We start from the raw sequence: 18,089 nt of genomic DNA on the forward strand, positions 1-18,089 counted from the left end.
GCTGTCATTGATAGGACGGTTAAAATGCCAGGTATTTTTTAGTTTGTAGTATGTACTTTGTTTCAAATTTCATTGTTTCTTCAAATTCCATTTTTTTCTTATGTTTATTTAAAATTTTATTTGTAATTTTGTTGTAGACGCATGGTGGAAGATGTATGGTGGCAGAGTACCCCTTTTGCAAAATCTTGCCATACGCATCCTCAGCCAAACATGCAGCTCCTCGGGATGTGAGCGCAATTGGAGTGTATTTGAAAAAATACACAACAAGAAGCGCAATAGGTTAACACTTAAACATTTAAAATATTGCAAATTTCCAAATAAATTTTTGAATTCATTAAAGTTTTAAACAATATTTTTTTTATAATATTAATTATTAATTTATTATTTCATGAACTTTGTACAGGTTGGAGTCCCATAGACTTAATGACATGGTCTATGTCTACTACAATCTTCGATTGTGGGTGAAACAACTAGAGAAGACACCTGATACGGAAGCCATCTCATTGGATGGGATTGACACCACTGCTGAATGGAGGGTTGAGACCGAGAGGCCTCTCATGGATCCCACTGAGGATTGGTTAGTGCAGGATGAGGGGGAGGAGGAGGAGGAGGAGGAGGAGGAGCAGGAGCAGGAGCAGGAGCAGGAGGAGGAGGAGTTGGAGGAGCAGGAGGAGGAGGTGACACCGCCTACCAGGGCTACCCGGGCTACCACTACCACCAGTAGAGGACGTGGTCTCCGTCCACCTCAGCCTCCTGTAGCTGCTACTACTAGTTCTTCAGCTTCTAGAGCACGTCAGACTCCACTGCCATTTCCACCACCACAGGCACCAGCTTCTACATCTAGAGGGAAAGAGAAAGTTGTGCCATTTTCTCGCAAGAGGGGCAGAGGAAATCAATAGGATTAGACTTTCATTTTATTGTATATGACATTATGACATGATGAGATACATTATCATATTTTTTGTTGATATTTTGAGGCTGAGTTGGACTTGGGACTCAGGACTTACTATTCAGGACATGACTCAATGTTATGTGTGATTTTAGCGCTAGAAATGATATTAAACATCTTATATATTAGTTTTTTTATCATATTTATGTGTCAATGTATTTATTTTATGTTGTAGATGGTTTAGATATTAAAAAAATTGAAAAAAAATGAATATTTTTGTGCCAAACGATTTTTTCCCGCTTTTTTCCCGATTTTAACGATTTTTTCCGCTTTTTTCCCGGCGCCGATTAAATCCCGATCGCGATGTGTGCAACACTGGTAGGTCCTGCTTCAATCTGCGCTTCTTTGTAGGTGCCTTTATGTAAGGCTCTTCTTTGAGCTTTGTAGACCTCCTTGATGAATGATGGATTGTAGACCCTTCTTGTTCCTGAAGTGATTGAGACTTCTAGTCTTGATGCTTCAACTTAGTAGATGCTTCTCCTTGATTAGTGTTCTTGAGTTGCCCTTTCCTTGATGTGTCACCTTAGCTCTGATACCATGTTGAAGAATCTAGGGCAAAGTAGTGTAGTCTGATTCTTCGTTACTTGATAACAATTTGTTGAGTCTTTTTACTTTTCTTGTTAGCTTCTTCTTCTTCTTCTTAGTAATGGATGTGTTTGTACTTCATCAAACTGCTACCAAAACATAAGAACAAGAACACAAGATATTGGCTCTCTGGCAGGGCCAAAACCTCTCTTCTCTTGAGAGGAAAACCCATTAGTGAATTTTTCTTATTGAAGCTTCTATTGATCAATGCCAAACCCTAGACCTCTGATAAGAGTAACCTCCAAGCACAAGTCAATTCCCTCCTTCTTTCTGCACCTTATTCCCCGACAGTTCTTCCAGCACTTCGCCTTCCAATTAGAGTTCTTTCACCTTTGCTAGAGAGATAGGCTCCTTCGCTAGGTTTGGGAGTCCTTGTAGGCTTGATCTCTCACCCAAACAATGTACTGTTCACTAGCTGCTGTTATGGCTCAGACATACCCTCATTGCACCTCGAACGTGTGACTGTTTCTAGCCCTAGAAACACTCCTTTATACTTTGGTCTTCTTCTTTCTTACTTCGCTTGATGTCCTTCCCTCTTTGCCTGGATAGAAGGCCTAGTAGGCCTTGTTTGTAGCCCAAAAACAGAGAGATATATCACTGTGATTTCCTGCTGTAATGACCGCAGGCAGACCCTTCATTTCTCACACGTGTGGCTATGTTGACTCTAGAAGAACAGTCCCGTCTACCTCGACTTCTTTCTCCTTCCTTCGCTGCCCTAGAAGACTTCTTTTCGTCCTTTTGTTAGCCTCTTTACTGCGTTGATTTCAGAGTGAAGTAGTGCGTTCTATTTGGAGTGGACAACCTCTATAAATAAAGGACTGTCCCTCCATTTAGGCCGACTTGTAGGCCGACTTGGTTGACTACTTGTAGGCCGAATTTTAGAGCGGACTTCAGATGGTTCTTTGGTGGAGTTGTATGCTTGAAGGAGCTTCTTGATGGTGCCATAACATAGGAGTGGACTTGACTTTGTTTGGAGGTTTTCCCTTTAACTTTAATATATATTTATACATGGTGTAACATGCCCTTAAGGCCTTCAACATTTCTTTTTGACTATTTGACTCACCTATAACACTTTGACATGTGCTAGACCTACTTCAATGAGCAAGAAATCTCCAGAAGTTATCCCAGCAAAAAGTGTGAAATTCTTTCAAGGGTTACTAATCCAATCCAAGTGATGATGAGAGGTTAGAATGAGTCTCTCTCATATTTATACAACACTTGAGGGGATTCGATTTGCCTAATTGGCCTAATTTAGCCCCAAATAATAAAACAGTAATGACATGACTTGGTGACAAGCCCACCAAGATAGCTCGATAAAGAGTAGCCTCTCAATGGGGCAAAACAATGAATATGATGAGTCGTTGGGCCATTGAGGAGGCCTAATGGAGTCCAAATGTGCCAAGTTGAGTGAAAAGGTTCCAAATATAGTGGACAAGGGGTTGGCCCTTTCTTTTCCAAGCAATTCACATGTGGTGTTGCGAAGTGGGTGTGGGGGCGCAATGACATCCTCATGGGTCTCCATGTGGATCGATAATGCCTGTAAGCCATCTGTAAGGGCTAGGATGATGACATAAGCCTTCCCTTTGTCTCCTGCAGTGAGACACATACTCATCTGGACCCTGGAACATCTGCCAAGTGTATGTTGCAAGTTTGGAGCTGACTGGACATGGTGAACCAGGTGCATCATCCTCATCCAAATGGTGGGACACGAGCAATCATTGAATAGTGCTGGGGATCCAAGAAGTGTTGTTTGCTATGGTGGAGGCCCATGGCTCTCAACGCTCACCCTATAAGTGCCAATGTGGCCCTCTGGAGGGCTTGGACCCTGTATAGGGAGACCAAACACCAAATAGAAACCCACCTGCAATCTTGCATAAGATCCAATGCATCCCCTTGCCCTCCAATACAACAAATCATTATAATAATCAAGTAAAAGGGCTTACAAATCATGGAATCAATGGGGCACTTCATGGTGGCAGGCCCTTCCATAGTTGGCTTTGGCATGTACAAGTGTCTCCAAGCTCAATGAAAGGGTTAACCAAGGACCTTATTATGCGGTTTCAGCCTTTAAAGGGGGTGACATGTCTGTGGTACATCCATCAAGTGGTAGGTGGTATGTGATATAGTGATGGAATGAAGTGGGAATCAGGGGAAGGATCCAGGCCACATGTCATGGTATAAGGGTAGCTATAATGAGGGTAGCTACACATGAGTGTAGGAGGGTAGACAATAGTGGTACATGAGGGTAGCTATATATGAGTGTAGGAGGGAGACAATAGTGGTACATGAGTTACCTCGACTTTTGTTTTTCCACCCTTCTTCATATGCCTTTTGCCTTTTGATTGATTTTTCTTCAAAACTGCTCGGGGCTCTAGGGGATGAGAGAATGATGTGTAAGATATAGCAGTAGGTACCCTCTTTTAAGGTGGGGCATTTCATTTCCCACCAGGGGTTGGGACAATCATGGGTTCCTTAATGTGGAGGGGGCTCATCTAGGGCCCATAAGAACCAGGGTGATGGCCATAAATAAAGGGTAGAGCTCATGTTTGGCTTTTGTCCACGTGCTAAATTTGTAGTCCCGAGTCCCGACCATCTTTTTCATTTTGTGGTACACTTCTTGTTAAGAGTGGCCAAATTATGCTTTTTCTTTTCTTTTTAGCTGCATCAAACTCTGGGGCATCGTTCCAGGCCCGACCCAAGGTGTGGACAAGGGGAAGGGAAGGCTAACCCTATGTGGACCCAATGGACACATGTGGACCCGGATGGGAAAAATGATGAATGGGGTTAGAATGAGCGGAAGGGAGTGATGTATATGGTGTCGGGAAGTGGGACCACACAACCAAAATCAAGATTTCCCATGTAGTGCTAACCCAAAGATAATGGCCATTAAAGGAGATCCCATGGGACTAGGATACAAAGCTAACCACCAAATCGGGCAGAGGAGACAAGAGTAAAAACCTAGCCCACTCTTTTCGTCGAATGCCCTCACTAATCCATGCCCAAAATTGTCCATGATAAGTAAACAAAATTATGCGACTACACCAATCAAAAGCCATACCTTCGGGGTCGGGACTTGGGAGGCTCACCTTCAAACATGCGATCATAAAATATGGGTGAGGGACCACATGACTAGCTTAGGTGGCAGAGATAGTGGCACATCGAGCTATCTGGTGGCTGCAAGAGGCTGCTAGCTATCGACTGAGGACCATCTAGGAGAAAATTTTCTCCTATGGACACTACCCACAGGTCGTGGGTAATAGTACTATTGATGAAGAAGTCTATATAGAACAACCCTTGGGATTTGAAGTAAAAGATAGAGAGACTTATGTCTGCAGGCTAAAGAAGGCACTTTATGGCCTTAAGCAGCACCGAGGGCGTGGTATGCAAGGATGGATACATACTTTCAAAGATTGGGCTTCTCGAAGAGTTCTATTGATTGAAATCCCTATATCAAGTTTGTGAAGGATGAGCCCATAATAATTCTCCTATATGTGGATGATCTTCTCATGACAGGTGTAGAAGGTCGTATTTAAGAGTGCAAGAAACAACTGGAAACAAAATTCAATATGAAGGATCTAGGGCTGATGCACTATTATTTGGGGTTGTAAATTTGGCAAGAACCTAACGAGATTTATCTAGGTCAAGGAAAGTATGTGATCGAGATGCTGAAAAGGTTTGACATCATGGATTGCAATCCTATGACAACCCCTATGGTCACAAACTTGAAGAGGCTAAGAAGTTCTGAATCAAGCCCTGTGGATCCAACAAGGTATAGATAATTGATTCGCTGTCTGACGTATTTGGTAAATCCTTGACCAGACGTGTTTTGCTGTGAATATTCTCAGTCAGTTCTAGGTAGAGCCCAAGCATGATCATTGGATAACAACCACAAGCATATATTGAGATATCTGCAAGGAACAATCTGCTACTGTCTGAAGTATGATAAGGGGAATGATGTCCACGTGATTGGATATACAAATTCCGACTGGGGAGATAGTGAGATGGATGGGAGAAGCACTACTGGAGGATGTTTTAGTTTGGGATCCTCCATGATATCTTGTATGAGTAGAAAGCAATAATTGATTGCTTTGAGTAGCGCTGAGGCTGAATATATTGCAGCTTGTGAAGTAAGAAAAGAAGCTGTTTGGTTGAGGAAGTTGTTGTCCGACTTGTTTGAAGGACCAATGGACCCTACAATGATACATTGTGACAACACCAACTATATAAGGTTGTTTGAACACCCAATGTTTCATGGAAAGACAAAGCACAAAAATAACAGGGATCACTACATTCGAAAGTTGGTGCAAGATTGAGTGTTGCAACTATAGTATATCTCCATTGATGAACAGGTAGTTGACATCTTGACAAAATCTCTTCCTAATAAGAAGCTTGTGTATTTGAGAGACAAGCTTGGATTGGTTTATATATCCTCCCTATTTGAGAGGGAGAGATAGACACATCATTCTTGTCTTCACTTTGTGAAGAAAGAATGGAGGATTGGGTAAGCATCTGGCTTTCGATACTCTTTGAGGATGAGGTAGGGTATCCAAGATAAGAGTAGTTGAAGAGGAAATTCATTGAGGATGTGTTATTCCAAGATAGTAATTGTCTTAAAAGGACATACTCTGTGAACACTCGTGTGGGCTATGTTCCTTGAGAGACAATGATGGTGTCTATTAGTGATTGGTCTCGCCAACATTGTGCTCTGATCTTGTTGAGAGATAGCGCTGTTAGTTAAGGTCTTTCTATGTGACAACGCTGGTTGGTATGATGCAAAGAGATGGCTTACCAATCTGACTCTTCTTATGAGATCTCTTCAGTTTGAGAATGTCCATGTACCATTATGAATACCTCCCTAGTTAAGAGGGAGTGTTGAAATGTGTAACTAGGTTTGGTCTTCATAAATATGAAATGTACTTTTGATTCTTGTATATTGTAAAATGAAAGAAAAATTATTATTGTTATTTTTGTAGCATGGGTTTCATGCTCAAGGTCTTTTTATTTAGAGGTCAAGCACCCATTGAGTGCTTCTAGGGTTTGTCCTAGGGTCAAGAATTCATTGTCATATGAAGAAGACCTCGTCAGGCACATTGTAATGATAAAATTTGATGACTAAAAAAAGGTTTCCTGCCGGTTTTAATTTCACCTTATCACTCCCATTCAGTTAAATGCCATTTCCCATAAACATACATTCAACATATAGAATTCTAGAAACGAAATTTTCAGATTAAAACACATGGGACTGTCAACACATGCTAAAAATAAATATGGACATAACCAGACCAACAACACACATAAAAATACACACAAATTTTTGATCAACTTCGACCTAGACAAAATCCCTTCAATCTTCTTTGGGGAAACCTGTTAGAGAGCTCTTAAAAATTTATTTATCTTTCAAGTTCAGGAAAAATACATTTGCAGACAAAACAAAACAACAAAATACAACTTATCGTTTCAGCCCAAAACTCCTTGAAAACCGTGCCCGCTTTGCCTCGATTTCTGTGGCCACTTGAAGCTGAAAATATGTATTGTACGGACTCCGTATGGACTGTACAAATTTCCGTACCGCTGTACGGACTTTTTTTTTCAAAATTTGTTTTGTTTTGTTTTTTTCAAAAACTTCTCTCGAACGATGTGCAACTCACAACATTCAATGCTATTCGTAATGTACCTTCTGCTGTCTTCTATGCCTTGATTTACATTCCCAGCTTTGCCTAGAAATCACTCCTTCAGCTTGCTGCAACAGATTTCTCCTTTAGAACTTTTCTCCAGCTCTCAGCCTCCTTTCTCCAATATGTTCATGAAGAATGAATGCAGTCTCTCTTTTTTTTGCCCCCTTTTGTTTTCCTAAATGACTTTTGGGCAACCTTAAGATTTAATGGCTTAGATTCATTTAGATCAAGGGATGAGAATAAGTGTGCATTTAATTCTCACTTTCTATTTTTTTAACTCACCCATTAAATAAAGTATCCACATTGTACTTTATGTATAAAGTCACTTTTCACTTTATAATTTAACATTGACTTTACGACTTATAAAGTCACTTTCACTTTAGAAAGTCACACTTAGGAAAAGAATTATTTTGGACACTTTCCCCTAGGTAGAGACTAACCCATGGGAAACCACTTGTCTAAGTTACATTAAAAACCAACACTTCCTCTTACCAAGGAAAGTGTTTCTCACCACACCCATTTTGTCCCTGAAATGGACATGCTTGCCTCTTGGCAAGGACTTCGTGAGAACATCGACCACCTGCTCATCTATTGATATATACTCCAGCTTCACTGCCCCCTTTTGAACATAGTCCCTGATGAAATGATATCTGATGTTAATGTGTTTTGACCTGTCATGAAGCACTAGATTCTTCGTGAGTTTAATGCAACTCTGATTATCACAGTGAATAATTATCGGTCTCAACTCCTGATCAAATAGGCCATACAACAACTTGCGAAGCCAAATGGCCTCACAACTAGCCTGACTAGCAACCATATACTCAGCCTCAGAAGAGCTCAAAGCAACTGACTTTTGCTTTCGACTGAACCACGACACAACTGCCGAACCCAATCCAAAGCAACACCCTGAAGTGCTTTTCCTGTCAAAAGCACAGCCTGCCCAATCTGAATCTGTGTAACCTACCAACCTCACTCCATCTCCCCGCCTATAGTCCAGACCATAATCAAAAGTCCCCTGTACGTAGCGAAGAATGTGCTTTGCAACTACCCAGTGCACCTTCCTAGGCTCAACCATGTACTGGCTAAGTGTGTTCACTGCAAAGCATATATCTGGCTTAGTGTTGACCAGATACATCAAGGACCCAATAAGCTGCCTATACAATGTGGGATCCACCAAACTGGAATCTGAAGCATGAAGCTTCTTCCAGTTGGTGATCATAGGTGTAGACATGGGTCTACATTCTGCCACGTGAAATCTGCTCAACACATCCACAACATACTGCCCTTGCCCCAGAAAGATATGCCTCTCCTCCTGCAACACCTCAAGCCCCAAAAAGTAATGCATAAGCCCAATGTCCTTCATCTCGAACTCCATAGAAAGATCCTCCTTGCAATCACTAATCAGTCTCTTTGCCCCAGTAATGAACAATTCATCAACATACAACACAAGAATGAGCGGATCGTCCCCTACAACAATGTAATATAGGTTCAGATCTGCATCACTCTTCGTGAAACCCATTTGCTGCAAGTAAGTATCAATGCTTGAATACCAAGCTCTCGGAGCTTGCTTAAGTCCATAGAGTGCTCGCCTCAACCGACATACATGGGTCTCCTGCCCAAGTACCTCAAAGCGTTGTGGCTGCCCAACATACACCTCCTCCTCTATAACTCCGTTCAGAAATACGGTCTTCACATCCATTTAATGGATCTGCCAACCCATTTCTGCAGCAATAGAAATAAGGGACCGGATAGAAGTGTACCAAGCTATGGGAGTGAAGGTCGCATCATAGTCAACTCCCTCTATCTGTGAGAACCTTCTAGCCACAAACCTCGCCTTGAACTTCTCAATGCTACCATCCGCAGCATGCTTGATCTTGTAGAGCCACCTGGAAGTCACAACTGACTTGCCCTCAGGTCTAGGCATCACTTCCCAAACATTGTTCTTAATGATAGAGGCATACTCCTCCACCACAGCCTCTCTCCATACCTCCTAGTTGGTAGCCTCCTCATAGCTAGTAGGCTCAGAGTCAACAATGCTGGTAGCCTTGGCTACATAACTACAAAACCGCTCAGGTGGCACACTCTCTCGGTTCACCCTCTTCGGAGGACCAACGGACTCCGCTTCCTTCAAGGTATCTTGAAGCCACTTGGGCCTCCTCTTCCTTGAAGAAGCTTCCCCATAGGGAACCTCATCCTCTGCCTCCCAGTCTGGTGAACCTGAAGGTCTGCCAACTGACCTTGGTGTGCTTGTACAAGCACCTGTCCTCGAAGAACCTGTACTGGCACCTGTGCCTGTGTCAGCTGAAGTGCCATGTGAACTCTGTACTAGTGGACCCCTAAAGAAGTGCTTGTTGAACTCGCCACTGGTGCCCCAGATGTCATTGACACTGAAGTACCTCCTGTACTAGTCGATCCAGGACCTTGAGGTCATGCTCCCTGTACCTGACCTCCCTATTGAGGAGAAGTTTGTGACTCTCTCTCATCATACTCTCGTGATCTCTGATAGGCCCTCTCCTCCTCGAACTTCACGTTCCTGCTAATCACCACTCTCTGTTTAGAAGGAATGAAGATCTGATAGGCCTTCGAAGTCTCGCTGTAACCCATAAAGATACCCTTCTCTGCCATGGGTTCCAACTTTGTCCTCTGCTCCTTGGGGATATAAGAATATGTGAGACATCCAAAGATACAAGATGTGCCACATGAGGCTTGTTTGTTGAAATTTCTAAGTATTACTTGTTAGAAATTTTATCTGTATTCTCTGGTTTATTTCACCTACTTGTTTAATTACTAACAAGTTATTTAACCATATAAACACTGAAATAAACACAATACAGTTTCAACCATCTACAAATCAACAACTGAAAGAAATAGACAAACACACAAGGGACACTGTTATTTTTGGACAATTGTCTCCGGAAAAACCCAACTTCGGAAAACCGGTGCAGCGATTATGGGGGTTTTTATTATTAAGCAACTTTTCTTGAGTACACTGGGTGCCAAACTAGCTCACCCGACAGAGAAAATAATCTGGCAGTAGTACCTCTCTTCGGAAGCAGATATTCTGAAAGTCTGCTCCACGAAACCCTCTCCAACACCTCTCTGAGGCACTGTGTCAGCCCTCTTGGCCTCTGCGTCAGCCCTCTGAGGCTCTGCACAACCTCTCTGGCCCTCTGCGTCACTTCTGCAGCCTCTGCGTCACTCACGCAGACCCTTTTGGCCTCTACGCAGTCACTGCTAGCCTACGCGTGGCTTCCTCTGGTTCTGTGTCTGCCTCTCTTCCTCTGCGTTGGTCTTCCTGCACTATCTCTGCTTCTCTGCCTTGCACTCATTGCCCCTCGCTGCAACTCTGATCATTGGTTCGATTTCTCTTAGCAAACCCCGCTCTAGAAAATCGAACTCACTGATCACTCTGGTGTATCTCCAACTGACCCTCAAGCCTCCTCTTATACTTTTTCTGTCGAGTCTTCAACGATCGAGATTACATCTCTAATCAACGGCTAAGATTAGATTTGGCTTGATCCATGTCATTTAGAATCTTCTAACCAAGTTTTATATTAATACCCATTAATATTTTTATTTTCCTAAGTTTAGACTTAGGAACCCATTAAAAATATTAATTATTTTAATATCTCCTTCACCGGGTAGAATTTCGCCAAACTATTTCTGGGTCTTGGAGATCTCATGTGCTTTAACCTCTTCACCAATTTTCATGGCTAGAGCACATCCGATGCTACCCAAAATCAACATTCTCTCCAGTGAAAGCCTCCTCCGGAGTTATATTCCCCAATACTCTGTGAGGACTCCTGTTTTGAAGATAAACAACAGTATTGTAGGCCTTAGCCCACAAAAACAAAGGCAATCTTTGATCATGAATCATCGCTCTAGCAGCCCCAACAACAACTCTATTCTTCCTTTCAGACACCCCATTCTGCTAGGGGTTGTAAGGAAACGTGAACTCTCTCCTAATGCCCTCCTGTGCACAGAAGTCAGAAAACCCACCATCGGTGTACTCACCACCATTGTCTGACCTCAAGACCCGAATCTTCCTACCTGTCTGCTTTTCCACAAGAGCTTTGAAATCTTTAAAGCGACTGAAGACCTCACCCTTGGTCTTCAGGAAATATATCCAAGTCCTCCTAGAGTAGTCATCAATGAATATAACATAATACTCATAACCACCCAAAGGCACATGAGACATACGACCACTAACATCAATATGAATAAAGTCTAGTATACCTATAGATCTGCTGTTGCTCGTTGGGAATGGGAACTTGGTGTACTTGCCCAAAGCACACCCTCTGTAGACCTCATAATGCTTATCTCCAGTAGTGATCTCCCTTAGTACTCTAAAAGCTCCATGATGCATATGCGCCATCCTCCGGTGCCATAACTCGCGCAAGTCTCTATTGTTGGTGGTACTAGTGTGAGTGCTACCAGATGTGCTACTCACCAATGCTCATGCTGAATGAAAACTGAGCCTGTATAGTTTCCCAGAGCGGATTCTAATCACTTTGGCCGAAGTGATGGAAGCTCCTTTGGGATGCATCAATACCTTCCCTCCTGAGAAAGTGATGTCAAACCCCTTCTCCATAGAAGACACTGAAATCAAGTTCTTCTTCATCCTCGGAACATACAAAACATCCATGACCTTCAAAGGAGGCAAAGACTCCCTCTCAAAGGTCACAGTCCCCACACCAACAACTCTCACAGTGTGGTCATCTCCTAGTACAATCTCAATATCAAGTGCCCTCTCTGCAAGCTCTAAAAAGAACTCCCGTGCACCTGTCATATGGCGGGAAGCCCCGCTGTCTATGTACCACACATCAGATGATGTACTCCTACTAAATGTGGAAGTAATAAATGCAAAGTCCTGGTCAAACTGTGAAGCAAACTGCTCCACCTCTGCTGAAGTTGCAATGCCCTTCTTCCCCTTGTTCTTCCTCTTAGGACACGTAGCAACATAGTGTCCCATCTTCTGACATGCCCAACATTTGACTTTGGATATATCCGTAGCTTTCTTCTTCTTCTTTTCCTTTCCCTTAGCCCCATTGGATGAGGCCCCTTTCTTGGCCTTCCCTTTGTTCTTCCCCCTTGCTGTCAAGGCTACATCCTCCTCATCTGCTATCTTCACCCCACCACTGCCAGTCTTCCGTATCTCATGTTGCACACAATCATCCCAGAATCTGTCCCAATTGGGAAGATTCTCCCTAAAGGTAACAACATATCCAAAGATCTCCAAAGACTTACGAAGTCCCGCTACAACTATCCTGACTAACTCTGTGGGTGCAACTGCCTCACCAATAGCAGTCAAATCATCACTTCCTTGTTTGACCCTGCCAAGATAATGAACTACGCTTTCAGCCTTTGTCATTCTAATGTTCTTCAATTGTTCTTTGAGTACCATCTTCCCGCTCTCATTGGTACTCTGATAGAGAATGGTTATAGCTGTCCACATCTTATATTCATATGTGTTTCCTCTCACCTGAGGAACCACATGATCCTTCAGACTGTCCATCAAAATCCTTTTTGCCTTTGCATTATTTTTTGTGAATTCAACAAGTTCATTTGCAATAGTAGGAAGTACAACCACTTGCACCACTATGTCCCAAACTGCTGCCTCCTCAAACACTGTCTGGATTCTGTCATTCCAAACGACATAGTTGGATATCCCATCCAGTCTATCCTCTATCCTTAAGAACATGGCCATGACTGCTGTCCAAAATTTACAAAACCAAGAAAATGGAGAAATGAACTTTCCAGCACACCTTGCTATCCCAAAATATCAGTTTGTTGTCCAAAAATTCAGTTTGTTGTCCAAACCACTGTTTGCTGTCCCAAACTACTGTCTGCTGTTCAAATTGCAATTTTCAGCCTGTAGCTTTGATACCATGTTGAAATTTGATGACTAAAAAAAATGTTTCCTGCAATCCCAACCCGGTTTTAATTTCACCTTATCACTCCCATTCAGTTAAATGCCCTTCCCATAAACATACATTCAACATATAGAATTATGGAAATGAAAATTTCAGATTAAAACACATGGGACTGTCAACACATGCTGAAAATAAATATGGACATAACCAGACCAGCAACACACATAAAAGTACATACAGATTTTTGGTTAACTTAGACCCAGGCAAAACCCCTTCAATCTTCTCCGGGGAAAATCTGTTAGAGAGCTCTTAAAATTTATTTATCTTTGAAGTTCAGGAAAAATACATTTGTAGACAAAACAAAACAACAAAATACAACTTATCTCTTCAGCCCAAAACTCATTGAAAACTATACCCACTTTGCCTCGATTTCCGTGCCCACTTGAAGCTGAAAATATGTACTATATAGATCAGTGTTGCACACATCGCGATCGGGATTTAATCGGCGCCGGGAAAAAAGCGGAAAAAATCGTTAAAATCGGGAAAAAATCGGAAAAAAGCGGGAAAAAATCGTTTGGCACAAAAATATTCATTTTTTTTCAATTTTTTTCAATTTTTTTAATATCTAAACCATCTACAACATAAAATAAATACATTGACACATAAATATGATAAAAAAACTAATATATAAGATGTTTAATATCATTTCTAGCGCTAAAATCACACATAACATTGAATCATGTCCTGAATAGTAAGTCCTGAGTCCCAAGTCCAACTCAGCCTCAAAATATCAACAAAAAATATGATAATGTATCTCATCATGTCATAATGTCATATACAATAAAATGAAAGTCTAATCCTATTGATTTCCTCTGCCCCTCTTGCGAGAAAATGGCACAACTTTCTCTTTCCCTCTAGATGTAGAAGCTGGTGCCTGTGGTGGTGGAAATGGCAGTGGAGTCTGACGTGCTCTAGAAGCTGAAGAACTAGTAGTAGCAGCTACAGGAGGCTGAGGTGGACGGAGACCACGTCCTCTACTGGTGGTAGTGGTAGCCCGGGTAGCCCTGGTAGGCGGTGTCACCTCCTCCTCCTGCTCCTCCAACTCCTCCTCCTCCTGCTCCTGCTCCTGCTCCTGCTCCTCCTCCTCCTCCTCCTCCTCCTCCCCCTCATCCTGCACTAACCAATCCTCAGTGGGATCCATGAGAGGCCTCTCGGTCTCAACCCTCCATTCAGAAGTGGTGTCAATCCCATCCAATGAGATGGCTTCCGTATCAGGTGTCTTCTCTAGTTGTTTCACCCACAATCGAAGATTGTAGTAGACATAGACCATGTCATTAAGTCTATGGGACTCCAACCTGTACAAAGTTCATGAAATAATAAATTAATAATTAATATTATAAAAAAAATATTGTTTAAAACTTTAATGAATTCAAAAATTTATTTGGAAATTTGCAATATTTTAAATGTTTAAGTGTTAACCTATTGCGCTTCTTGTTGTGTATTTTTTCAAATACACTCCAATTGCGCTCACATCCCGAGGAGCTGCATGTTTGGCTGAGGATGCGTATGGCAAGATTTTGCAAAAGGGGTACTCTGCCACATACATCTTCCACCATGCGTCTACAACAAAATTACAAATAAAATTTTAAATAAACATAAGAAAAAAATGGAATTTGAAGAAACAATGAAATTTGAAACAAAGTACATACTACAAACTAAAAAATACCTGGCATTTTAACCGTCCTATCAATGACAGCCATCTCAAAGCCAAATAAGCCACCTGACAACTTATATTGCTCAATTTGTCTAGAGATCTCCATACGTTCTTCTGAAGATCTCACCATCTTCTGGACACAGGTTAATAATCCTTCCATGACCTCAACATCAAAATTAAACCCACATGCATAAGAAAATGCAGGGTTCAGGAAAAGCCCAGCAGCATGAATGGGACGATGGAGTGTGTTGTTCCATCGCTCATCAATGACGTTCCATAGAAGGAGTTGTCTCTGGAACCCATCATCTCCCTTGTCATCATAGTAGGACCGAATGGCTTCTTTGGCCCTATCCATGGCTTCATACAAATAGCCCATTGCGGGCTTCTCACCATCAACCAACCGAAGAACCTTTACCAAAGGTTCTGTAACAGCGCACACCTCCTGCACTCCCGCCCAGAAGTCCTCCTGGTATGAAACTACTCTGCAGACGGCCTCTCCTTCTGGTTTGTGGCTCATTGACGAAGCACGCCACTCCTCTGAAAGAAACATTCTCTTCAAATCCCACATAGAATTCAAGAGGGATTGAAGAGATATGAAACTCGTCGCAAACCGTGTAATGGCGGGGCGCACCAACTCTTTGTTGTTGGTGCATTTTCTCATCAAGCTAAGCACAGATGTGTGATTGTAAATAAATTTTGTGATGCTTTTTGATGAGTCAACAACCTCTTTGACAAAGGGAATTTTCCCAATGTCCTCTAACATCAAATCAATACAATGGGCAGCACAAGGTGTCCAAAATAAAGCAGGATGCCTGTCCATAAGCATTCTACCAGCAGCAACATAATTTGCAGCATTGTCCGTTATGACTTGGACAACATTTTCTGCACCCACCTCCAAAATAAACACATCCAGCAAATCACATAAAGTTCTTGCATCTTTGATTTGATGAGTTGCATCAACAGATTTGATAAACATAGTCCCCAAGGGACAACTAACCAAGAAGTTTATAAGGGTTCTCCCCTTTTGGTCAGTCCAACCATCTGACATAACAGTGCATCCTGTTTGTGCCCATGATGCCCTAAAATCCTCCAATCTTTGGGTGCAGTCACGCTTTTCATCTTGAAGAAGCCGGCCTCTGAAATCATGAAGAGAAGGGAGTTTGTACCCCGGGCCAACACTGGCAATAGCATCAACAGTAGGTTGGAAAAATGGATTATTCCTTGTAATGCTGAAAGGAATATCACTCCAGAGGAGAAATTTTGTCATCAACTTGTCAGCTTTTTCTTTTTCAGTTCTTTTTAGCATTGAACCAATAGTTGGTTGTGAACCAGGTGTGGTTCGAGGAACAAAATATGATGATGCAGCTACCGGATTGACTGACGCTGCAGTAGAACCTGTGCCACTTGGCCCACTTCCTTCAGCTGACCTTTTTAGTTGCCTTTTGAGTTCTTCTTTGGCGTCTCTAGTGTGCTCTAATTCTCCCAATGCTCTCATGGCTTTTTGGATAATTTCAGCATTTGTCTTTAGACAGGGCTCCACATCACGTCCAGGGATTTGTGCAAGGTGGAACTTCAACCTGTACACCCCCCCGAATATTTCCTTTCCACACAACTTGCAATACAAGTTTTGTCTATCATTCGGAGTTTTAGGGTCACCATATTCCCAGAAAGGATCCAATTTCCTTGGCATGTTTGTTTTTGAATTTTGAATTTGCAAACCTATGGAAAAATAAGGATTAGGAAATAGGAATTTAGGATTACATAAATGATAATAGTAAATACAAATTACAATTTAGCATTTGCAAAATTACAAGCTAATTATTTCCAAAATCCCAATTTCTAAACCCAAGTTACCCAACCAAATGCCAAAAAACAATGAAAAATAAAAAAAACTAAACAATGTTTAAAGAAAATGAGAAAATAAAAATAAAAAATTGGTTCTCATAGTCATAACAAATAACCCATCCCAAATCAATGAAAAATTTCCAAAAATTCTTTAAAAACAATGAAAAACAAAGTTTTTATAGAACCAAAACAAAAAAAAATTAATCTACATACCTGGTTTATGGACAAATTGGTGATCTTGGCTTGGATTCCTCCTAAAATCGCTTGGATTCGCTCCCAAATCCGACGGCAACCCTCTCCCTCACTTCTTCTCCTCCTCCTCCGCGCGGACTGCTGAATGAAATAAAAGAAAAATCGATTTTCTATATAAAACGCCCGCTGCCCGCGCCTCTGGCGATTTTAACATAAAAAATCGCGATTTTTTCAAAAAAATCGTTATAAAAAAAAGTGGCGATTTTTATGTATAAAAATCGCGATTTGAATCGGCTAAATGAAAAAATCGCGCTTTTACGATTTTATCGCGATTTTAACAACACTGATATAGATACGATTGTACGGACTGCACGGATTTCTGTACCACTATATGGATTTTTTTTCAAAAACTTCTCTCGAACGGAGTGCAACTCACAACATTCAATGCTGTTCATATTGTACCTTCTGCTGTCTTCTATGCCTTGATTTCCATGCCCAGCTTTGCCCAAAAATCACTCCTTCATCTTGCTGGAACAAATTTCTCCTTCAGAACTTTTCTCCAGTTCTCAACCTCCTTTCTCCAATCTGCTCATGAAGAATGAATGTTGTCTCTCTTTTCTTTTCCCCTTTTTGTTTCCTTGAATGAATTTTGAGCAACCCTAAGATCTAATGGCTCAGATTCATTTAGATGAAGGGATGAGAATAAATGTGTATTTAATTCTCACTTTCTATTTTTTAACTCACCCATTAAATAAAGTACCTACATTGTACTTTATGTCTAAAGTCACTTTTCACTTTATAATTTAACATTGACTTTACGACTTATAAAGTCACATTTAGGAAAAGAATTATTTTGGACACTTTTCCCTAGGTAGAGACTAACCCATGGGAAACCACTTGTCCAAGGTACATTAAAAATCAACATGTAACTAGTAAAAATAATTATCTTTGTATTTAAAATTGTCAAAGTACCCTCCAAGACCAAGTCGACTTGGCAACTAAGAAGTCAACCTCAATTAGGGCATGTCGCCCTCCTTGGAAGCCTATATATAGGAGGGAACTCGACCTTCTATGGACACTCACTCATTTTCTCATCATTCAAGAGAAAGAAGAGCAAAAGAAGGCTAGCAAAGAAGGAAGAAGGGCGAAGGACTAGTGTTTGGGTTATTTCTCTCTCTCACATGTGCGAAGGAGGAAGGCTAGGGTTTTGTTGCTGCAAGGTTTAAGTTAAGGAAATTGCAGAAAGAAGGTCAAAG

At 41.6% G+C, this 18,089-nt stretch overlaps 2 protein-coding genes across 8 annotated transcripts in view; both read left to right on the forward strand.

Annotated features, from left to right (window-relative positions):
* The window catches only part of LOC149248810 (lipase-like), a 430,114-nt gene that overhangs the window by 50,086 nt on the left and 361,939 nt on the right, over window positions 1-18,089 (forward strand). The window lies entirely within an intron of this gene.
* On the forward strand, window positions 142-1,011 carry LOC149248811 (uncharacterized). The gene is made up of 2 exons (XM_089456113.1): window positions 142-279; window positions 404-1,011. Exons 1-2 carry the CDS (start codon window positions 152-154, stop codon window positions 897-899), a joined length of 624 nt encoding a protein of 207 aa, XP_089312239.1. The 5' UTR covers window positions 142-151; the 3' UTR covers window positions 900-1,011.

The sequence above is a fragment of the Pinus tabuliformis genome, chromosome 7 (assembly GCF_031772625.1).
Source record: "Pinus tabuliformis cultivar Carrire ecotype Pingquan chromosome 7, CPIR1, whole genome shotgun sequence".
Taxonomy (NCBI): Eukaryota; Viridiplantae; Streptophyta; class Pinopsida; order Pinales; family Pinaceae; genus Pinus; species Pinus tabuliformis.

Coding starts and splice junctions, on each gene's coding strand:
- LOC149248811 (XM_089456113.1), top strand. CDS start 152: ATGTATGGTGGCAGAGTACCCCTTTTGCAAAATCTTGCCATACGCATC. Junction 280..403: donor CACAACAAGAAGCGCAATAG/GTTAACACTTAA, acceptor AACTTTGTACAG/GTTGGAGTCCCATAGACTTA.